The sequence below is a fragment of the Pantherophis guttatus genome, chromosome 1 (genome assembly GCF_059756535.1).
Source record: "Pantherophis guttatus breed Tessera chromosome 1, ASM5975653v1, whole genome shotgun sequence".
Taxonomy (NCBI): domain Eukaryota; kingdom Metazoa; phylum Chordata; class Lepidosauria; order Squamata; family Colubridae; genus Pantherophis; species Pantherophis guttatus.
Window position 1 is genome coordinate 294,888,405 of NC_142063.1, and position 27,884 is coordinate 294,916,288.

General features: G+C 36.8%; 1 protein-coding gene across 2 annotated transcripts in view; it reads left to right on the top strand.

Moving 5' to 3' along the window:
• Positions 1-528: 528 nt before the first annotated feature.
• The window catches only part of TP53BP2 (tumor protein p53 binding protein 2), a 52,233-nt gene continuing 24,877 nt past the window's right edge, over positions 529-27,884 (top strand). The window contains exons 1-3 of one of the 2 annotated variants that reach the window (XM_034427903.3): positions 529-1,035; positions 23,173-23,320; positions 26,067-26,180. In XM_034427903.3, the coding sequence (XP_034283794.2) occupies positions 1,009-1,035; positions 23,173-23,320; positions 26,067-26,180 (289 nt within the window). In that variant the 5' untranslated portion in view covers positions 529-1,008. Of the gene's footprint in view, positions 1,036-1,057; positions 1,637-23,172; positions 23,321-26,066; positions 26,181-27,884 lie in introns of those variants that run through there. The other variant, XM_034427902.3, reaches the window with a different exon arrangement.

Consider the following 27,884-nt stretch of genomic DNA (forward strand, 5'->3'; position numbering starts at 1 on the left):
TGATGGGAGGTTATACTCAGTGATGGGATTCAAGTAATTTAACAACCGGTTTTCTGCCCTAATTATTTCTCCCAACAACCAGTTTGCCAAACTGCTCAGAAAGTTAACAACCGGTTCTCCCGAAGTGGTGCGAACTGGTTGAATCCCACCACTGGTTATACTGTATATCAATGTTTCTGAAACATTTTAAGTATTGAAAAAAAAAAGATTCTTTTAATGGACTCTCAAATTACTCAATCTTTGAGAACATAGCAAATATTTATTCACTATTATAACAACAAAGTTCCTTTTGCAATATGAAGTTGTTTTAAAACTCTAGCTGCCTTGGGGAAACATGATTCTTTAGAATTTAACAAATCTCTATCTCCAAAAATAAACTGCCACACTAGCCAAAACAAAAATTGTTTTATTTAATGCAAAGGAAAGGGTGGAATTGCCCGCACAAGGATCAAACAAAGATAAAGGGCCGAATACTTCAGCCGCGATAGATTAGTTGTGAGCTACCCCTTCGTGCAGCCCTGGAGAGCCAGGTAAAGAGTATTCCTGAACCTACTCCAGGCAACGTTTCAGAGAAGGTGGAAAGCGGTGCTGTTCCGAAATTAATGGCGGGAATTTCGCTTTAGGCCCCGGGGCACTGATTCTCCTCCACCCTGAGTGAGGAGAGGAGCGCGGAGCTTCCCGAAGCTCTGCCCAGCCCAATTTGGGGGTGGGACTCAGGCGGGGCTCCGCTCCTCCGCCTCTCCGAGCCAGCGGGGAATAGTTTCGGAGTGGGCTCGAGGGCCGCGGCCGCCTGGACTAAGGCAGACCGCGGAGGGGCTTCGACGAGACAAAGCCCTGAGCGGCGGGGGCTTTGCGGGAATCGCAGGCCAGGAAGCGCGCGGCCGTTTGGGAAGCGTCGCGATCCGGACCGCCTCTTGCAACAGGTTCCTAGGGAAAGACGGCAGGCCGCTCCGCCTCCCCAGGCCCCAGTCATTGGTCCCGGTCCCGGAACCTGCACCACCCGCCTCAATGCGGTTCGGAGCCAAGATGATGCCGGTAAGCGTACGTGAACCCGTGTAGGGTGGGGGGGGGAGGGTGGAAGAAGGCACCCTTTGCCTGATCCAAAGTGGGGGGCTAGCCGGACTCCCAGGTCGCCGTCGTTTCGGCTGGAGATGGAACGCGGATCAGGCTTACGGCTGCCGCTCCTCCTCTTCCTTTTCTTCAGCAACTTCATACAGTGGGGATATTGGGGGGAAAAGTTCGACACCGAGAGGTTAGTGGGGAAACGTGCATTAGGGACGCCGGATTCTTTTCTAAGTGTCTTATGAGCAGCGGTTGCCGCTTAGGAAGAGGGTCGATTGTCGTCAGATGATTTAAAATGGGGAGACTCTGGAGAACGAGAGAATCGGCAAATGGAGCTGTTGTTTCTGCTTCTCGCAACCTTTGAGAAAATGGAGAGAAAAAGCCATTCTGGGCTTCGAAGACTCTCAAGAACACTTTTGCTCATCTGCCGACTCCATACGCTGTTCCGATTTCCACAGGTCTTGTTCCAAAGAGAGAGCATTTCAAGAGAAAGTCAGAGATGTTTCTTGTAAGCAAGATTTATAACGACTGGTTTACAGCTGTTGAATCAGCAACTGATGTAGCTGCAGAAGAGGCAAGTGCAATTTTAGGTTAACATTAGCAGAAGCAACGTTTTTCCAAATCGTGGGAAGTAATGGTTGTGTTTTTCAGACCACATCTTGTTTATTGTGTTCAGTTCTGGGCACATTTTAGGGATGATTCAGACAGACTTAGAACAAGTTCAAAGGAAGGCAATTTGGATGATGAAAGGACTAGAAGCTACATAGCCTGAATGAAATATAAAGTTACAGGAATGGATATTCAAATTTGATATTAGAAAACACCTTGTAAGAGTAAAAATATTTAGCAGTAAGATTACCAAAGAGGTGGGCAGTTGCCATTCTTTGGCAGGGTTCAGGTAGAATTTAGATAATTAATTATGTTTAAATTTGAAATCCTGTACTAAACAGACAATTGAACTAGTGACCTCAGTATTTTCTTTCATCTATATGATTCCATAATGTGTGCCTGCTATAATGTGAACAATTCGTTTTCTAAAAGTTTTGCCATGTTTCTTGGTACATAGTTTTATTTTTGCGTTGTTCAAATATAAGAGTAAAAACAATCACCATGATAATTTTAGGTTTACAAGAATAATGAACTCTGTTCTCGGTTATATTTACTTTATACAATGAACTACTAATTAATTATTTTAGTCTTGTGTGTTTTAAGGGGTGTGCATGAAATGGAAAATAGGTTTCACATTTTAAAGGTTCTATTTAACAATTTTAGAATTAGCTATAGGTCAGCAGAAGTCAAAAATGGAATGCTGTGGTACTTCTGAATTTATGGCAGACCATGAGTCCTTTTTCCATTAACTCAACTGCCTCCCAACTTTCCTGTGTGTTTCCTTCTCCTCTTTAGTTCCTGCTTCTGTTGGTGTCCTAGCATGACACTTCCCACTGCCTTCCTGTCTTCCAGGGCTTGGTTCACCATAATTATATCTAACTTGAGAATGGTATCAGACTCCTGATTTTAAGCTATACTGTAAATCACACCCTTATGCTTTATAAACTATTATTTTAAGTTAATGTTTTAAATAAATATATTGTAGCAATTTGTTATTTATTCAGTAAAACAGATAATAGCTTAGCACAATGTATAAACCCCACTGGAAAAAATCTGTAAATGGCTTATCACTGCTTTCTTCAGGGAAAATTTTTGCTTAACCTTTTGACATAAAGCCCTTAGATTCCTTGCAGTTCTGTCCAAATTGTAACCAAGGCTAATCCTGCATGTCTTCTAGCTGTAAACTCCAGCAAAGTTGCTTTCCTGTCTTGTGTTTTTTATTCTGCTTCCTTAGGGCTAGAATGTTTTTACTTTTTTTAAAAAAAGAAAAAAGTAATGGTTTCTGCAAATGCTATCGATCTTCCATTGAGTGGAATAGGGTATGTTGTGTTGGGCTAGCACATCTGATTTCTCTCAGCAAAATGTATTACAATACTATTGAAAAGTTTGACATTAATGAAATAACCACATTTGGAGACTTTCAGTATTCAGTAGGTTTTGTGGGACATAATTTCATGCTGCATTAATAGATCAATATTGTAATTGGAAACATATTTTAAGTGCTCTTGGTTTTATATTTCATATTTCTAAATAGTTTCACTGAATATTTCATTTTTAGAGAGGCTAAAGACAGTAACTATTGAAAGGAGATAAATGCTTTCTTTGATGATGGTGGTAATAATTATAATTATTACCACCATAATTATTAGCAGAAAACATCAAGAAGAATATATATTATTGAAGTATCTAATAATAGAGTAATATTACAGATATGGCGCTTGGAAAAATGAATAAACGTAATAGTGTGTTTGTTTTGAAAGTGTACAGTATCATAATTAAAGTAAGCAAGTGGTTCTGTTGCCTTAAAAGGCCTTTCTTATTAAGTAACCTTTTGTTTTTTAGAGAGATTTCCTCAAATAATTTAACATTAGTTCATATATATTTGTATATACAGTCATAATTATTAAAATCTAGATTTTCCTCATTTTTAAATAATAAATTGGATCCAGAGTTTGCCCTCAGGAGTGGACTCAAATTGTTTTTAATCTGATGTTGTTTATCAGTAACAATCTAATGCCATATAAAGTTGCTGTGAATGGTAGAGAACCATATTGTACAGTGTGTTTCAGATAATATTTTTGTTTTTACTTTATTATCAGATTTCATCTTGGTATATAGTTTTGTTTTTGTGTTGTTCAAATACAAGAGTAAAAAGAATCATGATAATTTTAGGTTTACAAGAATAATGAACTCTGTTCATGGTTATATTTACATTATACAGCAGTGGTGGCTAACCTTTTCTGGACTGGGTGTGCAAAACATGTACCCGTGCGCAAATGTGGGTGCGCATACCCGAACCCCCAAACTGCAATGTGCGTGCAGGCCCCGTGCATGCGCTCTGCCCCCTGCATATGCATGTGTCCTCCGCATGTGCACATGCCCCCTGCATGTGCCCCACCCCGCGTATGCACACACAGCCCCCACATGCTTCCTGCCCCCCATGCTTGTACATGCGCCCCCCGCATGCATGTGTGTCCCCCGCATGTGCCCTGCCCCGCATGTAATGGCCGGCGGGAGGTGCATGTGCAGCAGAGCTGAGCTGGGGTGACGACTTGCGTGCCCACAGAGAGGGCGCTGCGTGCCACCTTTGGCACGCGTACCATAGGTTCGCCATCTAGAATAGAATAGAATAGAATAGAATAGAATAGAATAGAATAGAATAGAATAGAATAGATTTTTTTATTGGCCAAGTGTGATTGGACACACAAGGAATTTGTCTTGGTGCATACATTCTCAGTGTACATAAAACAAAAGATACATTCATCAAGAATCATAAGGTACAACACTTAATGATAGTCATAGGGAACAAATAAGTAATCAAATCATATTAGGAAACAGTCAATATAAATAGTAAGATATCAACAACAAGGTTACAGTCATACAGTCATAAGTGGGAGGAGATGGGTGATAGAAACAATGAGAAGATTAATAGTAATGCAGACTTATAGTAATGCATTTTATATACTGAACTACTAATTCATCAATTATTTTAGTTTATTTTCCATGGGTTGTCTCTGAGCCAATGTATAGAGGATATTTTTGCAATTGGTTGTGGCAATTGCTATAAAACTGTTAATCAAAGAGGGTTGCCTAACTATTAATTACTTGATAATCAATTTCGTGATTACTTATTTATATCCTGTCCTCCAAGGGGCTGTTATGCAGTGTGTGTGTCTGTGTGCATGGGTGTGTATATGTGTGTATTTCTTCACAATGACTTTGGGCTATTGGGACTATTTTCTTCACCAGTAAAAGATAATGGTTAGCCCAAGGTCACTGGTTGCCTTTATAGCTTAGGGGTTATTTGATCCTAAATCTCTCTGGACAAGTCAGACATGCTGTGGCACTGTCTTCTAAATACAAAGGATGTTTTTCTGTGACAAACTTAAGGAAATGTATGCAATTTAAAAAATAGGAATGCCTACATGGAAGGTAAAACAGGAAGTCAAATATTTAGTTAAATAGAATTATAGAGAACTGACAGTTAAAATGTTTGTGTGGAAATATATTCTGATTAATGATGTTAAGGAAGCATTTTCAAACTCAAGTGATTTTTAATCTCGTTGAAACAAAAGCAAATAGAGAAAGGCAAACAAGTATTGTCCAGTAGTAAAAACCAAACAAGTCCTACAATCCTGCTTCAACAAAAATATGGTAAATCATATAATAGGGTATAGTGTAATACAGCCTATGAAGATATGGAGTGATCAAAAATTCACGTTCTTTCATATGTGTGCAGTAGATGAAGCATAATGCCAGTGATGGGCTAAAACACAATAAAAAAATCTAGTTTCTCTACCTTTAAATATTTTTGCCTTGATAGCAGAAATATAGTATTAGATTTTAATGTTTGATAACATACCACAGTATGTAATTATAAAAGGAAAAATTATATGAAAGACAATGCATTTCCAGATATGATGTGACTATTTTCAGCAACTAAATTTTGCATGTTTATTTATTGTTGTTATAGATCTTGAATAACACAAATAACTTGGTGTTTTGTAACGGGAACATAATCAAGTTATGGCCTATGCATGATAATGTTGTTGTTGATAATATGCTATCAAGTCACTCCCAAAACTCCAGATGGAATTTGGAGCTGGGTAAAATATTGCAAAGGATAGCATGGATCCATTTTGCTAGCAGATGCCATTCCATTTATGGATCAGATTATTGGAGGTAACTTCCAATAGGCAGTGTAAAGTGTCTATAATTTAAATCAGGGATAGCTAATGTAATGCCCTTCGGTTTTTTGGGATTGCTTAACCCATGATCTTTAGTTATCTTGGCTTAGGTTTATGAGAATTGGAACTAAAAACTTGTAGATTGCCCCAGTTGTTGAAACCTGTGATAGAAATATTAGGCTGTTTATTGTCAAGACATTTCAAGTTTGCCAAAGCTAACATTTTTCTCAAATATTATGAAAATATTCCATTATTCACTATTTACTTCTTCCAGATATAAAACAATAACAAGATAGACAAACAATCACAGCGTGTTAATCAATTTGTTAGCCATTTGTAGTTTTCTTTGTCTATATTTTTACTGTAGGCAGTTATTTGTTTCATGAAATTAAATCTGTGGTCCTATTTCAAAATGTCCAGCTGAAATAAAAGCATTTCAGTGGCAAACCACTTGTGTAACATAGCCTGGAAAACTATTTGTATACAATTTCCTGAAACCAAACCCAAAGATTTCTTTACTTGTAAATAACATTGGGTTTTAAATAGTTTCTGCCAGCCTTTTTTAATTTATTAATCAATTATGCTGATTTGTGGTACATGGTTCATTTAGGTTGATAAATTATGTTGGTTGGTGATAATAAATGCTCTTTCACTATCATTTATGCTACATCCCGTACAATGCAAGAAATATCCCCAACCTTCAGAAGAAACTTTGGGTGGGTAGGTTGGTGGGTCAGTGGGAAGGAGATAAAGTTAAGGTGTCTTATCTTGTGTAGATGTAGTTTGTGGGAATGACACTGGGAGACAGGAGGAAGAGCCTCAGCCTAGATGATGGTACTTTCAGACTTGGAAGGTTCTTTTAATGTACCTTTACAATAAAAGAGCTAGAATTCCTGGTTGTGCTTCTTGTATGGACTACATCACAAGGCTACCATCATTCTTGCAAGTCTGAATATACCCCTACTGTCTCTCCCTTTTATTTTCCCCTAAACTTGGGAGGGTCCTTTCTGAGAGGTTTTCACTAGCCTTCATCTTTCCACTGAAATTTCATTTATCGAACTGTGTCTAGACTGTAAGTGTTCCTCCTGTCTCTCAAAGTCACTCCTACATACCAGTAGAATATGTGAATAGCCAACATGTCATTTAACTCTAGACTCAGAATTAGTAGAACAGCCACATTTGTAAATTATTTAAAAGAATAGAATAAAAGTGAAGACTCCATCAAGTTGAGCTTGATTCCTACTGATAACATGGATCGGTAATTTTCTTAAAAACAATGCAAAAGTTATTTGCCCTTGTCATCTGTTACTCTGCTTTTGACTTTTTAGTCTAGCCTATTGTTCTGAGATTTTTTTGATAGTCCTCATTGTACTAATCATGTGATTGTTTGTTTATTTAATATGTCAAGATCTCTTAAGTACTGCCACAATGTTAGGCAATGGTTGCTGAATATCTTGAACATTAAATAGAAGGAACACTTGATTGTCTACACAACTGGATTTTCTAATTCTGCAATTTATATGTCATGAAAAAGTGCATGGAAATTTGGAGGACCCCGTTCAGTGTTGTTGATATTTACGTTTTCATTTGGAGGGTATAATTGCCAAAGCTGGATCAAGGCAGCTTCTGTTAATCTTTTCCTTGCTGTTGCTTTTATCCTTGTTTTGGCAATATCTCTGTGTCCCAATGTAGGTCTTTTGTACTGCAGTCTCATGTGGTCTCTGAAAATTAGACCCTTGGGAAAAAGCAGTATTGTATATGTATTCTGCTGCTGAATGGAAGCCATGCCTATTAGTGCTGTTTGTAGACTGTTATGTGTTGGTGATAAAAGTTCTGGCAGATCTACTCTAAATGCATCTGTTTGGAAGTAAATTGTATTGAAAATGGCTACTGTCCAAAGAATAATCTGTACTATAGAAAATGTTTGATTTATGCTTCTCTCTCACAAAACACAAAAATTGATATTTAAATTAAGGGTAATCTAAAGCAGGGGTCCCCAACCTGTGGGCTGTGAGGGGTTTGCAACCAGGATGCGGAAATGGCTATCGAGCACTCACAGGCACATCCTCACTTGCACAAGCAGTGGGTGAGTACACGTTCCATTTAAGTGAGCGGCAGGCATGCATGCAGTCCCGTGCATGCCACTTGCACAAATGGAGTTGTGCATGCATCCTCTTGGCTATCCATAAAAAAGGTTGTGGGGACCCAGTTGCAGTAGAGCTGACAAATCTTGTTTAAATAACTTGTTCTAAAATTCATTTTTTTTCCTGTTGGATTTATTCTAAACTCTGATTTATGAAATTGATGATTGCAAGGGGCTTCATGTGGTAGACCTTACTATTTAAAATGTAAAATAAAATATTCCTGCTTAGAGAGGCAAATGAATAAACTTTAAAAATTGATACCATGTTTCCCTGAAAATAAGACCCTGTTTTATATGTTTTGAACTCCACAATAAGTGCTTGGCCTTATTTTTGAGGAGGTCTTATTATTTTGGGGCGCGTGGAACAAGATGGCTCGTCTTGCCATCTTACCTGATTTCCAGCTCTGTCTCCCTAACCCTAACCAGAAGAAATGGCGGGGACAGGCTGCGCACGTGTTTAAATATTTTCGGGGAGGACTTATTTTTGGGGAGGGCTTATTTCAGCCCATGCACTCAAAAGCCCGATTGGGCTTATTATCTGGGCAGGGGAGGTCTTATTTTCGGGGAAACAGGGTACTACTTGACCAACTTAAGCTTACATACCTACTCTTTATCCTGTCTAAAATCTTTTAAAAAATGAATAGTACCTCAATAGAGTATGATAATTTATGTTGTTTAACAGTTCCTGGTGTAGAGAAAATTGTAAGAGTTGTTTTAGACTTATATTCATCCAGCTGGTTAATATTAGATCTATATTCACCCAAAGTTAAATTGTTCGTGAAGGCATCGTTTTTTCAAATAAATGTTGGGCATGACTTATAATTTTCTGTAAGATAAGATTCTTGCTTTTTTTACCCTTATATTAATTGCTGGAAGGCTATTGCTAAATTCAAAATTGCTACTGGTATACCTGAAGAAGAGGCTAAAATTGATCTCATGAATTTATTCTGAACACTTCTAATTCTTCTAGTTTACTGATACCTCAAATTGGGGCCCTATATGTTAATGGTGAGATTGTTTTCCCCTCGAAGATTTTGAGTGTAGGGTGTATTAACGGTAATCTCATAGCCATTGTTCTTGCTGATACTATATATATTCCATGATATTGTTTCAATGAACTGCTTACCCAAATACTTTGCTAGATCTATCTCCTTACCATCTAGTGTGGGTATCAGCAACCCACAGTGCTGGAGCTGCATGTGGCTCTTTTAGCCCTCTGCTGCGGCTTCCAATGGCGCTGCTGCCTCCTCCTCCATGACCTGCCTGCCATGCGCAGCACAGTGAAAATTAGTGCAGTTCACAATGGGGAAGGCGGGGTCCCCTCCTCCTGGAGCCCATTACGATGCAGAGCCACAATGTGACCCTCCTCACTCACCCCTGGCAACAGCAGCAGTGTTGGCCATGGTGCAGCACAGGACAAGCCAGTATTTCGAGGCGGAGAGCACGTCGCACATCCAGTACCAACCAAGGCCGGAAGTAGCCACCCACCATTTCCTGCTGCAGTTGGGCAGCGAGAGAGAGACAGAGAGAGACACACACACACATTTGGCTCGATTCGGCTCCGTCTGCTCCCCTCTTTCCACCTTTGCCCAGTTTTTCAAGGATTCAGTGGACACTGCCTTGGTGATGGGGAGGTGTTGTACCCTACTTTGCCTGCCAAGTGTCTTCAGGGGCTCCAGGGAACTATATTTTCTGGGCACTTTGGATTGAGTTGCAGGATGTGTATGCATGCCTGTGTGAGTGTGCTGCTGCTTGGGATGATGCTTCTCTGAAGTGTGTGCGGTGCTCTAAGGCGGCAACCTCGTGGTGCTGTGAAGTAACAGCTGACAGTCACTCCTTTTGCAACGCAAGGTTTATTTTTGTATCTTTCCAGAGACAGAGAGAACATGGCCAAATTTCCTTACAGTTATTCCATGGGTGTGTAGCTTGGGATGTGGTGGTGGGGAGTGGGGAGAGGAAGGGAGGGAGGGAGGAGAGAGAGAGAGAAAGAAAAAAGAGAGAAAGAAAGAGAGAGACAGAGAGAGAAAGAGAGAGGGGGGTGGGAAAGAGAGAGAAAAAAAGAGAGAAAGAGACGGGGAGGGAAAGACAGAAAGAGGGAGGGAAAGAGAGAGAGAGAGAGAAAGACAGAGAAAGAGAGACAGACAGAGAGGGGGAGAAAACGAGAGACAGAGAGGGGGAAAAGACAGAAGGAGAAAGAGAGGGAGGGAAACAGAGAGAAATAAATAAATAAATAAATACCTTTACTGTCATTGTACATGTATACACAGTATACCCATACAACGAAATTCACTTAACACCCAAAGACCAGGTCCAACACACATAACAATCCCCAAACACATTCCCACCCACCACAATTCTCCACCCCTAAACCACCCAAACATCCACACAACAGACCAAGTAGTACTGTCCAACAGCTCACTGATGGTGGCCCTTTAGTTCATTGTTGAGTGCAATTATAGCTCTGGGATAAAAACTATTCAGAAAAGTGACTCGGCAGAGGGGGGAAAGAGAGGGAGGGAAAGAGAGAGACAGAGGGAGAGAAAGAGAGAGATAAAGACAGATAGACAGGGGGGGAGGAAACGAGAGACAAGAGAGGGAGAAAGAGAGGGAAAGAGGGAGAGAGTGAGTCAGGGCAGGAAAGAGAAGGGGGAAGAGAGAGAGAGGGAGGGAAAGAGACAGAAAGAGAGAAAGGGGGGAAAGAGAAAGAGAGACAAAGAGAAAAAGAGAGGGAGGGAAAGAGAAAGAGATAGAGAGAAAGAGAGGGGAAAGAGAGAGAGAGGGAGAGAAAGAGAGAGAGAGAAGAGACACAGAGACAGACAGACAGTCATGTGACTGGGTGGGAGTGAGTGATGTTGAGTTGGCCATGCCACCCATATTTTGTGGCTCCTGGTATTTTCTATGGGAAATGGGTCCAAATGGCTCTTTGAGTGTTTAAGATTGTAGACTCCTGATCTAGTGTCCATCTAGTCTTTATGGCCTTTTAGCAAATACTATCATCTTGGTTTTGGAATAATTTACCTGTGAGTACTCTTTCCTAGAATATGTGACAAATACTATCATAATTGTCATTCCAATTAATGTAGACATAAGTACCATGTTGTATAGTTGTATAGTAACATAGGGACCTTTCTATTTCCGGTTGACAAAATATAAAGGGAAGTATTATTAATCCCTTCTACAATGCTGTTTATATCAAAATTAAAAGGATGGGAGCCAATAGGCAGCCCTGGTAGACACTTTTTGTGGTTTCCACCTACTTTGTTAACCCAGTTGAATTAGTCTAGTTTAAAAGAAAACAATCTACTTCCTGCTGACTAATATAGATGAATATGTAATAACACAAGTTGTATTGTTTGCCGTGGCCACAAGGAAGATATCAAAGCAGATCTTGACAGAGGGTGCTTATATTACAGGGGATGTATCACACTGATATGGATTGTTTGCAATTTTATATGAAATAAATGTATATACTATGCAACTTGGTACTTCAGAGAACTGGATATAGTCAAGCTTCTATCTGGACTTCACAAAATCGGATTTTAATAATAGGCAGTGATGAGTAATCCATGAAAAATGAAACTGGTGGAAAAAAAACTTCAGGCTGTGTGGAAATTCTTAATAAAAGGAGTTACTAACAATTTCAAGAAGGAAAAACAATACAAAGCAGCAATTCAAGCCAATGTAGCTGCACAAAACAATCTTCATGAAATACCAAAAATAAAAAAAAGTATATGTAGAAGTAGAAAGAAAGCTAAATCAACAAATAGTTTGGAACTCTGGAGATAGTGTCTGGAAAGCAGAAGTTCAAAATGAGATTTTATTGCTGAGAGATGCTAAGAACCACACTTATTTAGATACACATTCACAGCAAAAAGAGATTAGTCAATCAGTTATGTGTTCAGTGAAGGCAACAAAACAGTCACAATTACAAAGAAAATAAGTTTAATAACCCGTGTTTTCCCTGAAAATAAGGCTGGGTCTTATATTAATTTTTGGTCCAAAAAAACACATTAGGGCTTACTTTCTGATTAGGTCTTATTTTGGGGGAAATACGGTACTGAATGTGCCCGTCTAATTGAATGAGCTTAACTGGGGCTTATTTTGGGGGTAGGACTTATATTAGAAGCAGCCTGAAAAATCATGCTAGGGCTTATTTTCCGGTTGGGTCTTATTTTCGGGGAAGCAGGTTACAAAATGCACAGGTATAGGATAGGATTATCTGTTGATATAAAAAAGTTGAACATGAATCTAATTGAATGTGAAATCCAAAGAGAGCATAGTTTGACATAGCTACATAAAGAAAGTACAATTCTAAGTTGCACTGACAAGTGCATAGCATCCAGATCCCTGGAAGTAATAGATTCATTTTATTCTGGTTGATCCCACTTCTGATATTGTATCAAATTCTGGACATTATACTTAAAGACGAGTCAGAGAACATGAAACAATATGGAGAAAAATAAAAAAGATTACCAAGATTTTAGAAATGTAGTCACTTAAAGATTGAAGAAAAATTGCTAATGTTTAGCTTTGCGAAAATCTGGAGGAGGAATATGATAGCACTTTTCAGACATCTGCAAAGAGAACATGCTTATAATTCTGTGGTATGATTTGACTGATTTGGGGGAAGTGAGCTTTGCAATAATGATTCATGTGTCTCCCTGGTTCAGTAGATATAGGATCCCAACCTTAAATGCATTTTTATTATGAAATTATTTTATTATTTTGTCATCATTTATTTATTGTCGGGCATCTGTGAACCAAAAAGCAATCCCTCCCCCAAAATAAAGAAATATTATTTAGTAGCTACTCCATATTATTATGATACCTTGAATATACTCTGGTGTATAAGTAGTTACATATTGCAGCATTGTTTTAAAGCTTTAAATTTGCAATGCTGGTAACTAAGTAAATAATTAGCATCTAAATTTAGATCACTGTTCTTTTTTGCGGCATAGGTGGAGATGTTATTTTGAGACTGAGCTTTTACAGGCTGAAGTTTTGAGTTTTCATGTTTTTTGATTATTTGAGTACAGGTATTGAACATAAGAATTTTTTTCTGCATTTATACTTACAGGCTTGAGAGGGGTTAGTTCTTTTTGGTTTCCCAGAACAGAATGCTTCCATTAATATTAAGAAATGAATAAAACTGTGTATCTTAAATTGCAGCTGTCTGTTTTGAAAAACCTGTTTGGTAAGTAAGAAAGCTGAAAATAGTTAGAAGTAATACATATAATAATACTGGAAAATGATTGCCGTGAGTTGCAGGAAGGTCGATTAAATTGAATTAGGTCTGAACCAACAGAAACCTTGAATGTACGGGACATCCTAAGAAAAAAGTTCCTCCCTCTCTCTCTCTCTCTCTCTCTCTCTCTCTCTCTCTCTCTCTCTCTCTCTCTCTCTCTCTCTCTCTCTGCACACATACTTACACATGTAACACACACACACATACACACACACACTATGCGCTTCCTTATCCCTAGTTAACTCCATTCTTCCCTGCTTTGACACTACAGGACGAAAGAGATAAAATAGCATTGGTCTTAACATTTAAAATGTTAAATGTTGTTTGTTTAAAAACAAACATTTTTTTCTTGTACATAGAGAGAAGGATAAATGTGTATTATTGTGTCCAAGAACTCAAAATGAAGCAGTACTCCTCCTTTCAGTATCTGGCTAATAAATTGAAAAGTAATAAAATTGTCACATCATGTGACTGCCTTGCTTAGCAATGGCAATCCCAGCACTCCCTATGGCTGTCATTAACTGAATTCTACTGGTTGTTATGGGGAGGACCCATTCTGTTCCAAGCTATTCCTGGTTTGGTCCTTCCTAAATCCAAACACTAGTGAAAGTAAGGGGCTACCTCCTCTTCAGCTCCTTCACGCCTATCTTCTCTCATCACTGTCCTTTTGGCAGCCCTGCGCTCTGCTGTCTCTGCAGATCATGGGCTCTGCTTGCCCTGTCAGCCCTGAACCCCCTGAACCAGCTGACCTTTGCCATCTTCTTAGTACTCCCGCAAAGGAGGTGGATCCAGCCTGGCCCTTTGCAAGACAGCTGCATGCTGAGCCAGGCCTTCTTCCCAAGGCTACATGCAGCTTTGCCCAAATTGTGTGCTGCTTTCTTGTGCAGCATTGGAAGGGAAGCAGGGACAATGGAGTGCAAGACAGCCAAAAGGGCAAAGATGGGAGAGAGATAAGTGGTGTGGGGAATTGAAGTACCCCATGATGGTAAGTGCAAGTGAGCTGTTAAGTGCTGTCATTTTGATTATGCGGCACTGCAGGCGCTGCAATAGCCTTAATTTTAGGGACCAGACATAATTAAAATTCATTCAGCGTCACTATAACTTTGAACAGCCACTAAATGAATGGTCGTTAAACAAGGACTACCTGTGCTAGCATTGAATGATCATGAAATGATCACATTCATTTAGGATATTTGCAAATAGTGTTTTCTATAGTGAGCATCGCCACATAGAGATTTTATAGTACCTGCTGGAATAATAACATTTGAACCAACACCATTTTTTCTTCTTATAGGATTGAACATAGAATATTAGGCAATTGAAGTTCTCTTAATAGCATCCATTAAGCCCTCTATGAATATAGTTTTACTGGACTTAAGGGGCAATGCAATGGAATATGGAACCTTTTTAAAGCAAATTTATAGTACAACACTTTTGGTAATCAAAATATCATTTTTATAGACTGACAAACCACTTTTAACATTTAGGCACCCCCCACCCTCCAGTATAGTAGAGTGACTTTTGTCTCCTTCACCATGTTGATGACTCCTCAGAAGTTTGTATTTATTGCAAAATTTTGCTTATTTGACCTTATTCTATTTGAAAGGAGTATTGATTTTTTTTTTTTTTTTTTTTTTGCTGACTGTGTTTTTAACCACATATCAGATATGAAGGTAGCCATATGAACTATAGTTTTAGTTCTGGTATATTAAGTTTGAAATGAGATGTAAATGATATAATACACATTCTACTGATTCTAATTTTAATTTTTATGTAACTTTTTAATGTAATTTTTATTTCATTTAAATAAAATGTTTAATTATTTAAATCATTGGACAAGATACCCTGTTTTCCTCAAAATAAAGACATCCCCTGATAATAAGCCCAATTGGGCTTTTGAGCGCATGGCAATAAGGCCAAGTGCTTATTTGAGGGTTCAAAAAAATATAAGACAGGGTCTTATTTTTGGGGAAACACGATAACTGTTTAAAGAATTAAATTGCAATATGTTTAAAAACATCTTATTATCCGTATTTTTATTGAAAGTACGTTTTTCTTGTTCAACCTGGAATTAAGGAGAAACTTCCTAACAGTGAGGACAATTAACCAGTGGAACAGCTTACCTGAAGAAGTCATGGCCGCTCCATCACTGGATGTTTTTAAGAAGAGACTAGACAGTCACTTGTCTGAAATGGTGTAGGTTCTCCTGCTTGAGCAGGGGGCTGGACTAGAAGACCTCCAAGGTCCCTTCCAGCTCATTCTGTTCTGTTCCGTTCCGTTCCGTTCCATTCCATTCTATATATTATTCAGTAATCAGAGGTATAGATTGCATTTGTCAGAAGGTAAATATGACCCTTCTATAAAATGGAATATTGGATGCCTCTGGAAATGAAAGACTGGTTTGGAAGTTCTCAGGCATTAAACTGCTTCCCAGGAGCCTTGCTGCTACTTACTTTTTTCCTTCAAAAAATAGATCTAAAGATCAGTATTTCACTCTATGGCATTTATGTGGTAGAATGCATCTTCACATTAATATTGCACAGAATTTTATTTCCCTGCATTAAAGTAAATCTTAAGAGAATGACAAACTTAGTATTTCTCTCTGTCAACTTATGTGGGTCTGCATACATTTTTGTGTCCTCAGTTGCTAACAAAACATTGATGTTGATTTGGCATTTAGCCACAATTGTAAGAAAGGAAACTGTGATGCAAATTAGGTGGAGCACCAGGGGAAATTCAGTATAATTGTTTAAATTATTCTATTATTGAGTAAGATGAGGGATTTCCCCCCCTTTATTTATTCCTTAAGTAAACATAAAACCCTTAACTCTTACCTACTTCTATTCACAGTAATCTCCATGACCTACATAATTTACATACAAATTGTAATTAAAGTTTTCTGCTACTCAAGAACAGAGGGAATATTTTCGATATTCAAGATAGATAAGATTTATCAACATTCTGATTTTTGTTATTTTATAACATAATCCTCTCTATATCTTCTATAAAGAAATATTATTAAATCAATAGAGTTAATTTCACAGTACACATGCATTATAAGCTGCTCAAAATAAGCCTTACCTCCGGAAAGTTTTTAAAAAAGTGTTAATTTATCAAAGCACAAATTATATTTATATTAACTTCCTAGCAATGTTCATTCAAAGTGAGATGACAAAGCACCAACATTTATCACACTTCAAAATCACAGCTTTCAGGACAAAAAATAATATCCTCAGATGTCTTAAGGAATAGTTGTCCGAGGTTCAAGCTAGTATTAAAAAAGGCTGAAGAACAAGGGACTTTATATTCTAGATAAATGAAAAAGCTAATGGGTATGTAATTTATTGATTATAGAAAGGCTTTCAATTGTGCCAATAATATAAGGTGTGGAATGAGAATCCCAGAATTTCACTCTCATACAAAACATAGACAGAAGTCAGGAAGCCATGGATCCACAGAATATAGTAAAACAGGGAGGATCCAGGTCAGCAAAGTGAGGCAAGGGTATATCTTCTCTTATTTATTCAAACAATATACAGAATATATATTAAGGAAAGCTGGATTAAAAGATGAGCGTAGCTTTAAAACTGGAAGAAGAAACATCAATAATCTGCACTGTTCTGAGGACATTGCTCTGATATAGCTGAAAATGAAAATGATTTTTAAGCACTAATAATAAAAAGGAGCACAATAAAAAAAACACAAGACTACAATTTAATATAAAGGATGACAACATAATATACAATTTAATATAAAGAATGACAGCAATCCTAAAACTGACAATGAAAACACTGAAGTGGTAGTTAATTTTTGTCGTTCAGGACAAACAATAAAGGAACCAGCAGTCAAGAAATAGACCACAGATCAGCCCTTGGTAGGGAAACAGTGAAGTCCTAGAACAGATATTGAGATACTTACAAAGGTCAGAATTGTGCAAGCATTGGTTTTTGCTGTGGAACTGAAAGCTGGACTTTGAAAAAGTAGGACAGGAAGAATACTGACACTTTTAAACTGATCCCTATTTCTCACTTGAAGCATAAATGACCAGTTCAAACTGCTATAATTTATACAAATTATGCAAAGATCCAGTCCCTTGAGAAGTCCTTAATGTTGGAAAAGGTAAAAGAAAATAATAAGGGACAATCAGTAATAAAGCAGATGAACTCAATTACAGTTGCGGTACAAGCACCATTGGCAGACCTCAAGGGCCATAGTGGTAACTAAACATCTTGAAGGAGGTCTACCTATATAGCGATAGCAATAGCAATAGCAATAGCAATAGCATTTAGACTTATATACTGCCCTAGTGCTTTATGGCACTCCCTGGGCGGCTTTTTACCGATATCAGAAAGCTGAGTCAACCTTGAGCCCCATTGGGATTGAACTCCAGGCTGTGGGCACAGTTTGCCTGCAATACTGCACTTAACCATTGCATCACCAGGGCTCCTCTATACAGTTATTAATGTTTAACACTAACTTGATGGCATATAATTAATCAGCCACAGACTAACATGAGCATGCTTTTAGAAAATGAGCAACCTCTAGCATTAAGCAAGGATACTTCTATATCCCAATTTGCTATTTGCTATTGCTGCTCTCCTTCACCAACTATGCCTCAAATTCATTTGATTGCGTGGGGGGAGGAGGAAAAATAAATTCCACTGACAGAACAAAAGTATTAAATAAAAAAAAACCAAGTACTGTGATCAAATGTTAAGGATTTTAATAATTATTATTAACAGTAAATTGTTACTCTGGCTCTTGATTAATTATAATTAATTTATTAACATGTCTCATGTGCCAGACCAAAGTTTAGAACAGCATTAATAGAACCTTTAAAAGGGTTTTAAAATATGTAATTTCAAAGTACAGCCTTACACAACAATTACGCATTTTAAGAGTGAGAAATTGTCATAGAGATGCCATTTTAGATTTTCTGATTTAATCATGTTGCCTTCTTCAGAAGTTCCATATAAAGTAACTAGATTTCTTTTGCAGAAAATCTTTGAGTTGTGTGACAATTGGGTAACTACCATCCCCAGAAAGATCCATTCTAAATCTCAACCCAAATGGCAATATAATTACATTACTGTCCTGCTCACTGTAGCCACTGACCGTAATCAGAAATTTTAAAATGTGATCACAGCCAATATAAAATTACACAAACCTACAAATGAAGTGGTGCACACATATCCCAAACTTCTCTATATTGTTTGCAGAAAACCGTAAATCAACTTGGCCTTCATCTAGCCTAATATTGACTAATGATCTAAATTCACAGTTTCATCTGGGTTCAATGAAAAGGAGAAAGCAAACATATGACATTTTACGACAGATGTGCATATAACCTCCGCAAAAGATTCAACAATAGACTGCTGAACAGCATATACATTGGAACTTGATTTTCTTTTTGGTAGGTTAGTTTAGTTTTAATATCGTTTACTGTACCTTTGTATTTAAGCAAATTACCAACATTGCATAAATAATAAGTAGTACTAAAAGATATATAAAAATATTTCATAAACATTTCTGACAAAAATATCTGTGGTGTTGATTTCTTTGTATTTTCTGTAAGATGTTATATCTGTATTTTCTGGAAAAGTTTAACAATATTGAGAAATATTTAAATGACTTTCTTATTTTGTAAACATTATGACTGTTTTATGTATGATTATAATCTCCATAATAACATAATTATTTATCTTGTATCAGGGTGGATTTGATTTAAATCGAGTTGATTTAAATCACAATTTAAATCATGATTTAAATCACTAGTCAAAAGGCTTGATTTAAATCAACTCGATTTAAATCATAATTTTTAAAGAGCAACTGTCATTTCTGCTACTCCTTTGACCCACTGTTGACTCACCGATAGTCCCAGTGTTGCAGAATGTACAGCCTCATCCTACATAACTAAGGTCCATGTCATGCTGAATAAACTAAATTTATGTATCTTAAATAGAAAACTATCTTACGATAGATTTTTACCCCAAAAGTTTTTTATTAAAATAAATTCGATAAAAATCAAAAAAATCCGATTTAAATAAAAAAAATACAATTTTTTTGATTTTTTTAAAAAAAAATCATTGATTTTTATCCACCCTGTCTTGTATTACTTTTCCCAATTTCAAATAAGTTTTTGTTTTTGTTAGAAGAAATGAATGTAAATAGTAAATAGTAAATGAAACTTTTTGTAGCTTCTCACTTGAAAGTTATCCTATGAAGAACAGCTATTGTACAAAAATGTTGATGGTAATGTAGAACATATAGTTGTGTAATATTAACCCTGTTTTTACATATCTTGCTGTGAGAGAAGCGGACTTTGTAGAGTAGGATAATCTTTAGGAATTCGTATCAAACATTGCAATTAACATATCAATCAAAAAAGTGTGTTCTGTAACTTTTCAATAATTTATATAGCACTAGCTCAAATTATGACAACCTGTACTGTAAATCATGAGAGGGAATAATGTTGAAATAGAATTTGATAATAGAATTTGACCAACTTTCCAAAATAGCCCTCACCAGTTGTCACAGCATCCCTTTAATTCCTAATAGCGGTCCTGAAAAGCACTGTTTTGATATCCTTTTTGCATAGGAAAAATGTTAATATAGGGGAGTGAATGATACAAAGGTAATACTTCCTTACCTTATGAAGGGAATGGAAAAACATTTTGTGATTAGGCCTTTTTATAGATAAATGGACATTGCTGTATTAATTAAATGTTTTGGAAAATATTTTCTTTATATTACTTTCTCCTGTTCATGCTTTTTAAAAAATATTCTGTGCCACTCTAAAAGAAAAAAAACAAAACCTTTAGTTTCTAAATAGTTTCTATGATAGTTTAAATATAGGATACAAGAGATGTCATTGTAACGCTGCATTTCAGCGTTAGCTATTGTTTGTCTCTGAAAGGTCTGTTTTGAATTGGAATCTTGAGTAGGTTTTGTGTTTGCACAGAACTTAGAATGTTGTAGAACTAAGAAGCATTTTAATCACTGAAGTTGTTAAATTAGTAACATGGTTGTTAAGTGAATCTGGTTTCCTCACTGACTTTGTTTGTCAGAAGGTGATCACATGACCCTGCAACACTGCAACTGTCATAAATGTGCATCCTTTGTCAAACATCCGAATGTAAGTCATGTGACCACGGGGCTGCTGCAATGGTCATATGTGTGAAAAATGGTCATAAGTCACTTTTTCCAGTGCCATTGTAACTTTGAACAGTCACTAAGCGAACCATTGTAAGTCAAGGACAACCTGTTCAAGCTATTAAATCCACTGCTGAAAGGGAGAGATATGACCAGTTATTAAAACAGAGACCACAGTAGGAGCATAGTGGGTGCTTTCTCTGTGGGTGACCATTATTTTCATTTGCTAGGTTAGAGATTACAGTTGTCATCAGCTTTGCTGGGAGGACCAAATAACATATTACCTGGTATAGATAATGATTACAATCATAAGCCATCTCAACTTATGGTCTGGGCATACCTATATGGAGAGTCATCTTGATACTGGCAGGTGCAGGTTCCATTTTTCTTGGGATATAATCTCTTATAATTCAACCTGGGGCTTATCTATACATGCTGTTTGTGATGACACACAATGCCATGATCCTATTCCACTTATTAGAACAGTATTACTATGTCAGTCCTTCAAGTTGGGCAGCATATGAGTTGAAATTATAATTATTTAAATTATTATATTTATATGTGATTGAATTTATAATTATTAATTATAACAATATTATAACCTGGTGAAGAAACACAACACAAAGATCTAGATACTTTATTGTTAGGATATAATAATATAATCTTGAGAGTTGACAGAGTGTGTCTCTGCCTCGTCTTATACCGCAGTGAAGTGAATCTATTTTGATTGTCATTCTCATGTTTTCCATTTCCAATAATGAGAGGTTGGAGAACAGGCAAAAATTATCCAAGACCACAAGCCTCTTCAGCAAGGGATACACGTGGCATCCTTTAGGACAGCAGGGAGAACTTTTTTTTGCAATTATTTGACATTCGATTAAAATTATGGTTGTGCTGAGATTAGGAAATACTTTAAATAAGTTTCAGAAAAAAATTACACAAAGTTGAAAAGCTTCAATTAAAGAGTTTCAATTTAAGAATTTAGAAAGATGTTCATTTCTATATGATGATGCGGTAAACTATCTACCAAAACAACACGTCAGGGATATTTTTACATTTGCATTTGTATTTAGTCTCAACATATGTTAACATTTGCCGTGTTTTTTCTTTATTTGGAAACTTCAGTAGGGTTGGCCTGGTTAGTAGATGGAAGTAGCGAGACTTCCAACAAATATCAAGGTTGTAATGTAAATTAGGAAACTGGAAAAAAAATATCCCAGAAGAACTTGCAAACTAATTTTACAGATGGCAGGAAGATTATCTGGACACATCTGCAAGAGTTGATCTCAATTTGAAGAAAATGTTACCTTTTTAGCTCACATATCCTTAATGTGGATGTCTCCCATTTTAGTTTCTACTTTCCTATGGCCACTTGTTTTTCCTATTATTTATTTATTTAGTATTTATTTATTGGTTCGATTTATATGCCACCCTTTTCTGGAGACTCAGGGCAGCTTACAATGCGTTAAGCAATAGCCTTCATACTTTTGTATATACCTGCTTAGTAGAAGCTTCTGTGCATGCGCAGAAGCGTCACACGTGTGCACGCGCACCCATGAGCAAACCAGTAGCGGCTGAAATTGAAACCCATTGCTGATCTGAATGTAAATCATGTGACACTGGGGATGCTGTAATGGTCATAAGTGTGAAAAATGGTCATAAGTCACTTTTTTCTGTACCGTTGTAACTTCGAACAGTCACTAAATGAATTGTTGTAAGTTGAAGACTACCTGTATTCAGCAATGATGTAATTGGCCCATGAACAGGCAAATATTTAGGCAGTGTGAGGGCAAGCATTTTTAATAATGTGGATTCTGCTAAGGAACATAAATGCCAAACTGCATATGATCAAATCTAATAAAAAGTTGGTTTCATCATGTTGATGCATGTACTTAATAGAACCTTACAAGCAGGACATGAATATAGGATCTCTGTTTTGTGTTCTCAACTTTGTACCTTTGATACCAAAGTCAATAGTTATGCATCCTGACTACAATTGGTCTTAATTTTTTAAAACATCAAAATAAGATATAGTTTATATTAATTAGCTGTTTTTCAAATGTAAATATTTACTATTCACCTACCCTCTCAATATTATTGATCAGTGGCAAATCTAATAAAGTAGAATATATAAGACTTGGCATAAGTTATTGTATAGTTGGTTTGTTATTACAATATATAGAGATGCAATTGTGAAGATCTATAATTTTATAGCTAACCCATGATATGATGATTGGTTGACAGGAAAATGATTGTAAGATGGATCGATACTCACTCAACATGCTCCACAGTTAAAAACAAGCTACTGTGAAGGAGAACTCACCATAATTATTTAGAAGACTCTAAGACTCAATAATATAGTAGCTTGTTTAAAAAGAAACTGTTAACATTTTATCTCTCTTGAATGAATTGATTCTAATGGTATAAACTGTGAATGCATGTATTGCTTAGAGTAGTCTTCCCTAGCTTAGTGCTCTGTAGTTGGGGCTAACAGGTATAAGCAGCATAAAACTGAATGAACACTAGGTGATAGAAAAGGCAATAAGAGAAATGAAATCAAGGGGTTGGGTGTACATAACATTAGTATTTTTTCCTAAAGTTTGGTAGTGGAATTAATATTCAGTAAAATTAGGTGACTGATGATTTTTCCAACATCATCAATGTGCAGCAAGATATATATTTAACGGGAAATGTTTTATATATGAACAAAACATTGGACCTTCTATAATTTAGGTTATGAATGTTACTGATTGAACACAACTGTTCTCTTCCAGATGTTTCTTACAGTGTACCTCACTAACAATGAACAACACTTCACAGAAGTACCGGTCACTCCAGAAACTACTTGCAAAGATGTAGTAGATTTATGCAAAGAGCCTGGTGAGACTGAATGTCATCTGGCAGAAGTATGGGGTGGGTTAGGTATGTATATCATGGTTACTTTTACTTCCGTGGCCATTTATAGAATTATCTCTATGGTATTATGAAATCACCTTTAATTAAATATACTTAGTTACAGGATCATGTAAAGGATCACAAACTGTTCAATATTTGTGACTCTTTTAGAAAGATTGCTTTCTTGGTTGTGAATAATTAGTAGGGTGTTTTTTTTTTGCCTAATAGCTCTTAAAAATGCATCAACCTCCTTAAGAAGAGCATTCCATACCTATGAAACAAGCTTCCTCCTGTACACATAAAGCTCATGTCCAATAAGGTTGTTAGGGTGCTACAATGCAAATGTGAGGATAAAAAGCTCACCTTTAATGCAGATGAATGCTTAACCAAATAGAAAATACAATTCAATTTATATAAATACAAAGTAATACCTATTTGGACCAAAAAATCACCTAACTTCATATACTGTACAGTATATCCTATGGGGCCTAAGCTTTTTGTAGACAATGGATAGGTTCATAAAGCATGGAAGAAAGATTCAAAGTAAAGCTAAACATTATAAACATTTGTAGTATATGCAAATCTACAGATAGTCCTCGACTTATGACCACAATTGAACCCCAGTTTTCTGTTGTTAACTGAGACATTTGTTAAGTGAGTTTTGACCACTTTATGACCTTTCTTGCCACAGGTGAATCTGGCTTCCCCATTGACTTTGCTTGTCAAAAGGTCGCAAAAGGTGATCACATGACCTTGGGACACAACAACGGTCATAAATATGAACCAGATGCCAAGCATCTCAATTTTGATCATGGGGATACTGCAAAGGGCAAAACTGAAAAATAGTCAGAGTCACTTTTTTTCAGTGCCGTTGCACTTTGAACAGTCACTAAATGAACTGTTGTAAGTTGAGAACTACCTGTATAATGTCCATATCTAGAATACTATGTACAGTTTTGGTCATAGATTTGAAAAAGCTATAATGGGAAAAGTTGCGTAAGAGAATAACCAGAATGCTCTTTATCACATATTTTATGAGAAAAGGTTAGATTATTTGGGAGTTTGTAGTTTAAAAACAGAGCCAGTTGGTGGAAGGTAGGATTCAACCATCTATGATATAGAAAAAGTACAGAGGGAGATTTTTTTTCCCCCACCACCTTTCAAAACGCTGTGAACAGGAATCAGAAATAACTGCAAAATATAATGATGGCCACTAATTTAGGTAGCTTTAAAAATTGATTGGACAAATTCATGGAGAACAAATATTTCAAGATTAAAAACTCAATGGCACCCCAGAAACATACAATTTGGAAATGGGTGCCCTTCTGAGAGATCACATGAATGGCACCCACCTCCAGAATGGTGTGAGGTGACATCTGCATATTGCATTGGCTGGTTGCTCTTTTAGAAAGTAATTTTTGGAAGAGCTCAGCAGTGCAAGGCATGAGATGGTGGGCAAGAGATGCAATAATATGGAACTCAGTGGGGTGGGATGCTGTGCAAGGGGTGCCTCAGGGAGTGCAGGAGCAGAGGCCACAGGCAAGTTGTGCACGGGTGGTCTTGCGTCCAACCTTTGAGGCAGCCTGTGCTCTGCTTAATCTTAAGGAGCTGGGATTGTGGTTGTTAAGCGAGGTGATCACAGGACACCTGGCTTAATGACCTCAACAATTTACAACTACAATTCTGGGCTCAATTGTGGTCATAATTTGAGGAGTACCTATGTATATTCTTATATGAAGTAAGTAGAGAAAACATCACTTCATATTTTTTGTATTTGTTGCAAATCTTTAAAAATAACTCATAAGTAAATATTTGGTTTACATTCTCAATCTAGTGGTTTTAAACTATATTGTAGTGTGGTAATGAATGAGGGCTATTTGAACATAATGTATTATTGTGCTGTGCTTGCATGCTGACTTATTCAGCTTGTCACAGCAGAACTGGTTAGTTTGTCTTGTCAAAACACCAATTTCATTGTACAATAATCGATAGGAGCTGTCCTAGGTGTTATGAAACTTTAAATTAGTAGTATCAGCAGCAGAACATTCATTTCTTTAATAAGCCTGACCTTGTATCTTGATTGTCATTTGTAATCATGCTAGACTAGTTGTTCTTGATAGTAGAAGTCTATGACAGTGACCATGACTGTTATGTAGAGTGAATTTTAGAATATAGGCAGTAATATTGCTTTTGGGACAATTTTTAGAATTTTTACAAGAGTTAATCCTAGATCCTAATAAATGTGTTTATAAAGTTACACCAGTCTTTCTAATTGGGATATAGCTTGCTTTAGTTTCAGTAATAGAAAGGCTTCTGTTGTGCCTTGTGCCATTCCAGATACTGGAATGAAGTATCTGTTTTTATTTGCAGATTACTCATAAAATGTTGGATTTTCCTAATAATGCTGTTAATGTTTGTATTTGACAAATATGTCATAGCTGTTAAATGTCTCCATGTTTCCTATTTCTTTGGCTTTGGAACAACAGTTTGGTTTTATAGAACTTTCTGTAGAACTTGATCTGTGTATGGCTCAGGTTTGTTCCCCATATTTTTTTACTATCCTTTTGGGGGACATCCTTCTGGCATATGTACTAGCAGGATGAAGCCACAACATTTAAACATAAAAATGTTATGGACACTGTGCAAATGCATTTTGATAAATCAGATAAATAATTTCATGGTGACTGAACATGTGTTGATGAAACAGTAAACACATGCTGAGCATGGAAAGCACAATTGAGAAAATATGTCACAGTTGCTTTCTATTTTTCAGAACGCCCTGTAGCTGATAATGAGCGTATGTTGGATCTTCTGCAGCGCTATGGAGTCCAAAGAAATGAGGTTCGGTTTTTTCTTCGCCATGAACGACCTCCTACTCGAGAAACAGGTAAGATCTAAAATGATGGAGACTATCCTATCCTGAAAGATTGAGCAGAATGAGTACACGCCAGGTATTTTTGATCAAACAGTGCCTTTTTTCTAGAGCTAGGGAGCGTAACTTCTTTGTTGCAGTGCCTGCCCTTTGGAGTAGCATCACCCCCCCAAAGAGAACCATGCCGCTTCCCATCCTGATGATCTTTAAAATGTGCATTGGCTATACTCATAGGTAAAAGTAAAGGTTCCCCTCGCACATATGTGCTAGTTGTTCCTGACTCTAGGGGGTGGTGCTAATTTCCGTTTCAAAGCCGAAGAGCCAGCGCTGTCCGAAGACGTCTCCATGGTCATGTGGCTGGCATGACTAAACGCCAAAGGTGCATGGAACGCTGTTACCTTCCCACCAAAGGTCATCTCTATTTTTCTACTTGCATTTTTACGTGCTTTCGAACTACTAGGTTGGCAGAAACTGGGACAAGTAACGGGAGCTCACCCCATTACGCGGCACTAGGGATTCGAACTGCTGAACTGCCGACCTTTCAATCAACAAGCTCAGCATCTTAGCCACTGAGCCACTGTGTCCCCTATACTCAGGCCTTTGGATAAAGTGATTTATTTTTAAATAAATTTATTTTAAAATATTTAAAGAGTAAAATAAATGACCACACAAGCAAAAAGAAAACGAGAAAAGATATAATGGATGAATAACATGTTATTAAATAAATATAATTTACATTTGTCAAAATTTTAAATTTATGTTCATTCTTTTATTTACCAAGTAACTACAGATAGTCCTCAAAATACAACAGTTCATTTAGTGATTGCTCAAAGTTGCAACAATACTGGAAAAAGTGACTTATGATCGTTTTTCAAACGTACAACTGTTGCAGCATTCCCATGGTCATGTGATCAAAATTCAGATGTTTGGCAACTGGTTCATATTTATGATGGTTGAAGTGTCCCGGGGTCATGTGATCACCTTTTGCAACCTTCTGACAAGCAAGTTCAATGGGGAAGCCAGATTCACTTAACAACCTTGTTACTAACTTCACAACTGCTGTGGTTCACTTAACAATTGTGGCAGGAAAGGTTGTAAAATGGGGCAAAACTCACTTAACAAATTTCTCACTTAGCAAGAGAAATTTGGGGCTCAATTGTGGTCATAAGTCGAGAACTACCTGTAATCAAATATATAACATTAAAGAGCTATAATGATGTTTAGAATTTGGTTTGGAATTAAATATTTTTTTCTTCTGGTTATGTATAATCTTCATTCTCATTGCTTTATTGTTTTGTTGGTTTTAATGTTGTAAGTTGCACTTGGAATTGAATGGCCTCTATATTGACTGTCTGAATAAATGAATGAATTAGTCAGAGAGGTTTTTTTCATAGAATTTGGTTGATAAGCAAATATCTTTGAATTCTTGTCCCAGCTGCAAAATTGTTATGTTATAATGGCATGAGTGTCTCAATTTTTTTTATAAGCAGTCCTTTGTTTTATTATACATAATTGCTGGGTTGTTTATTCTGTAGCTTGAATATTTTAATTTTCATAAAAAAAAAAACCTTTTTCTTATTTATTTATCTCTATATAGTGTATCAGAGAAATCTAATGAATTTATTGCATAATCAGCCATGCAATAGAAACCTGACAAGGCACTCTTCACTGATGTGGAGATGTGTATTTTTAATTTATTTTCGTATTTATTTAGTATTT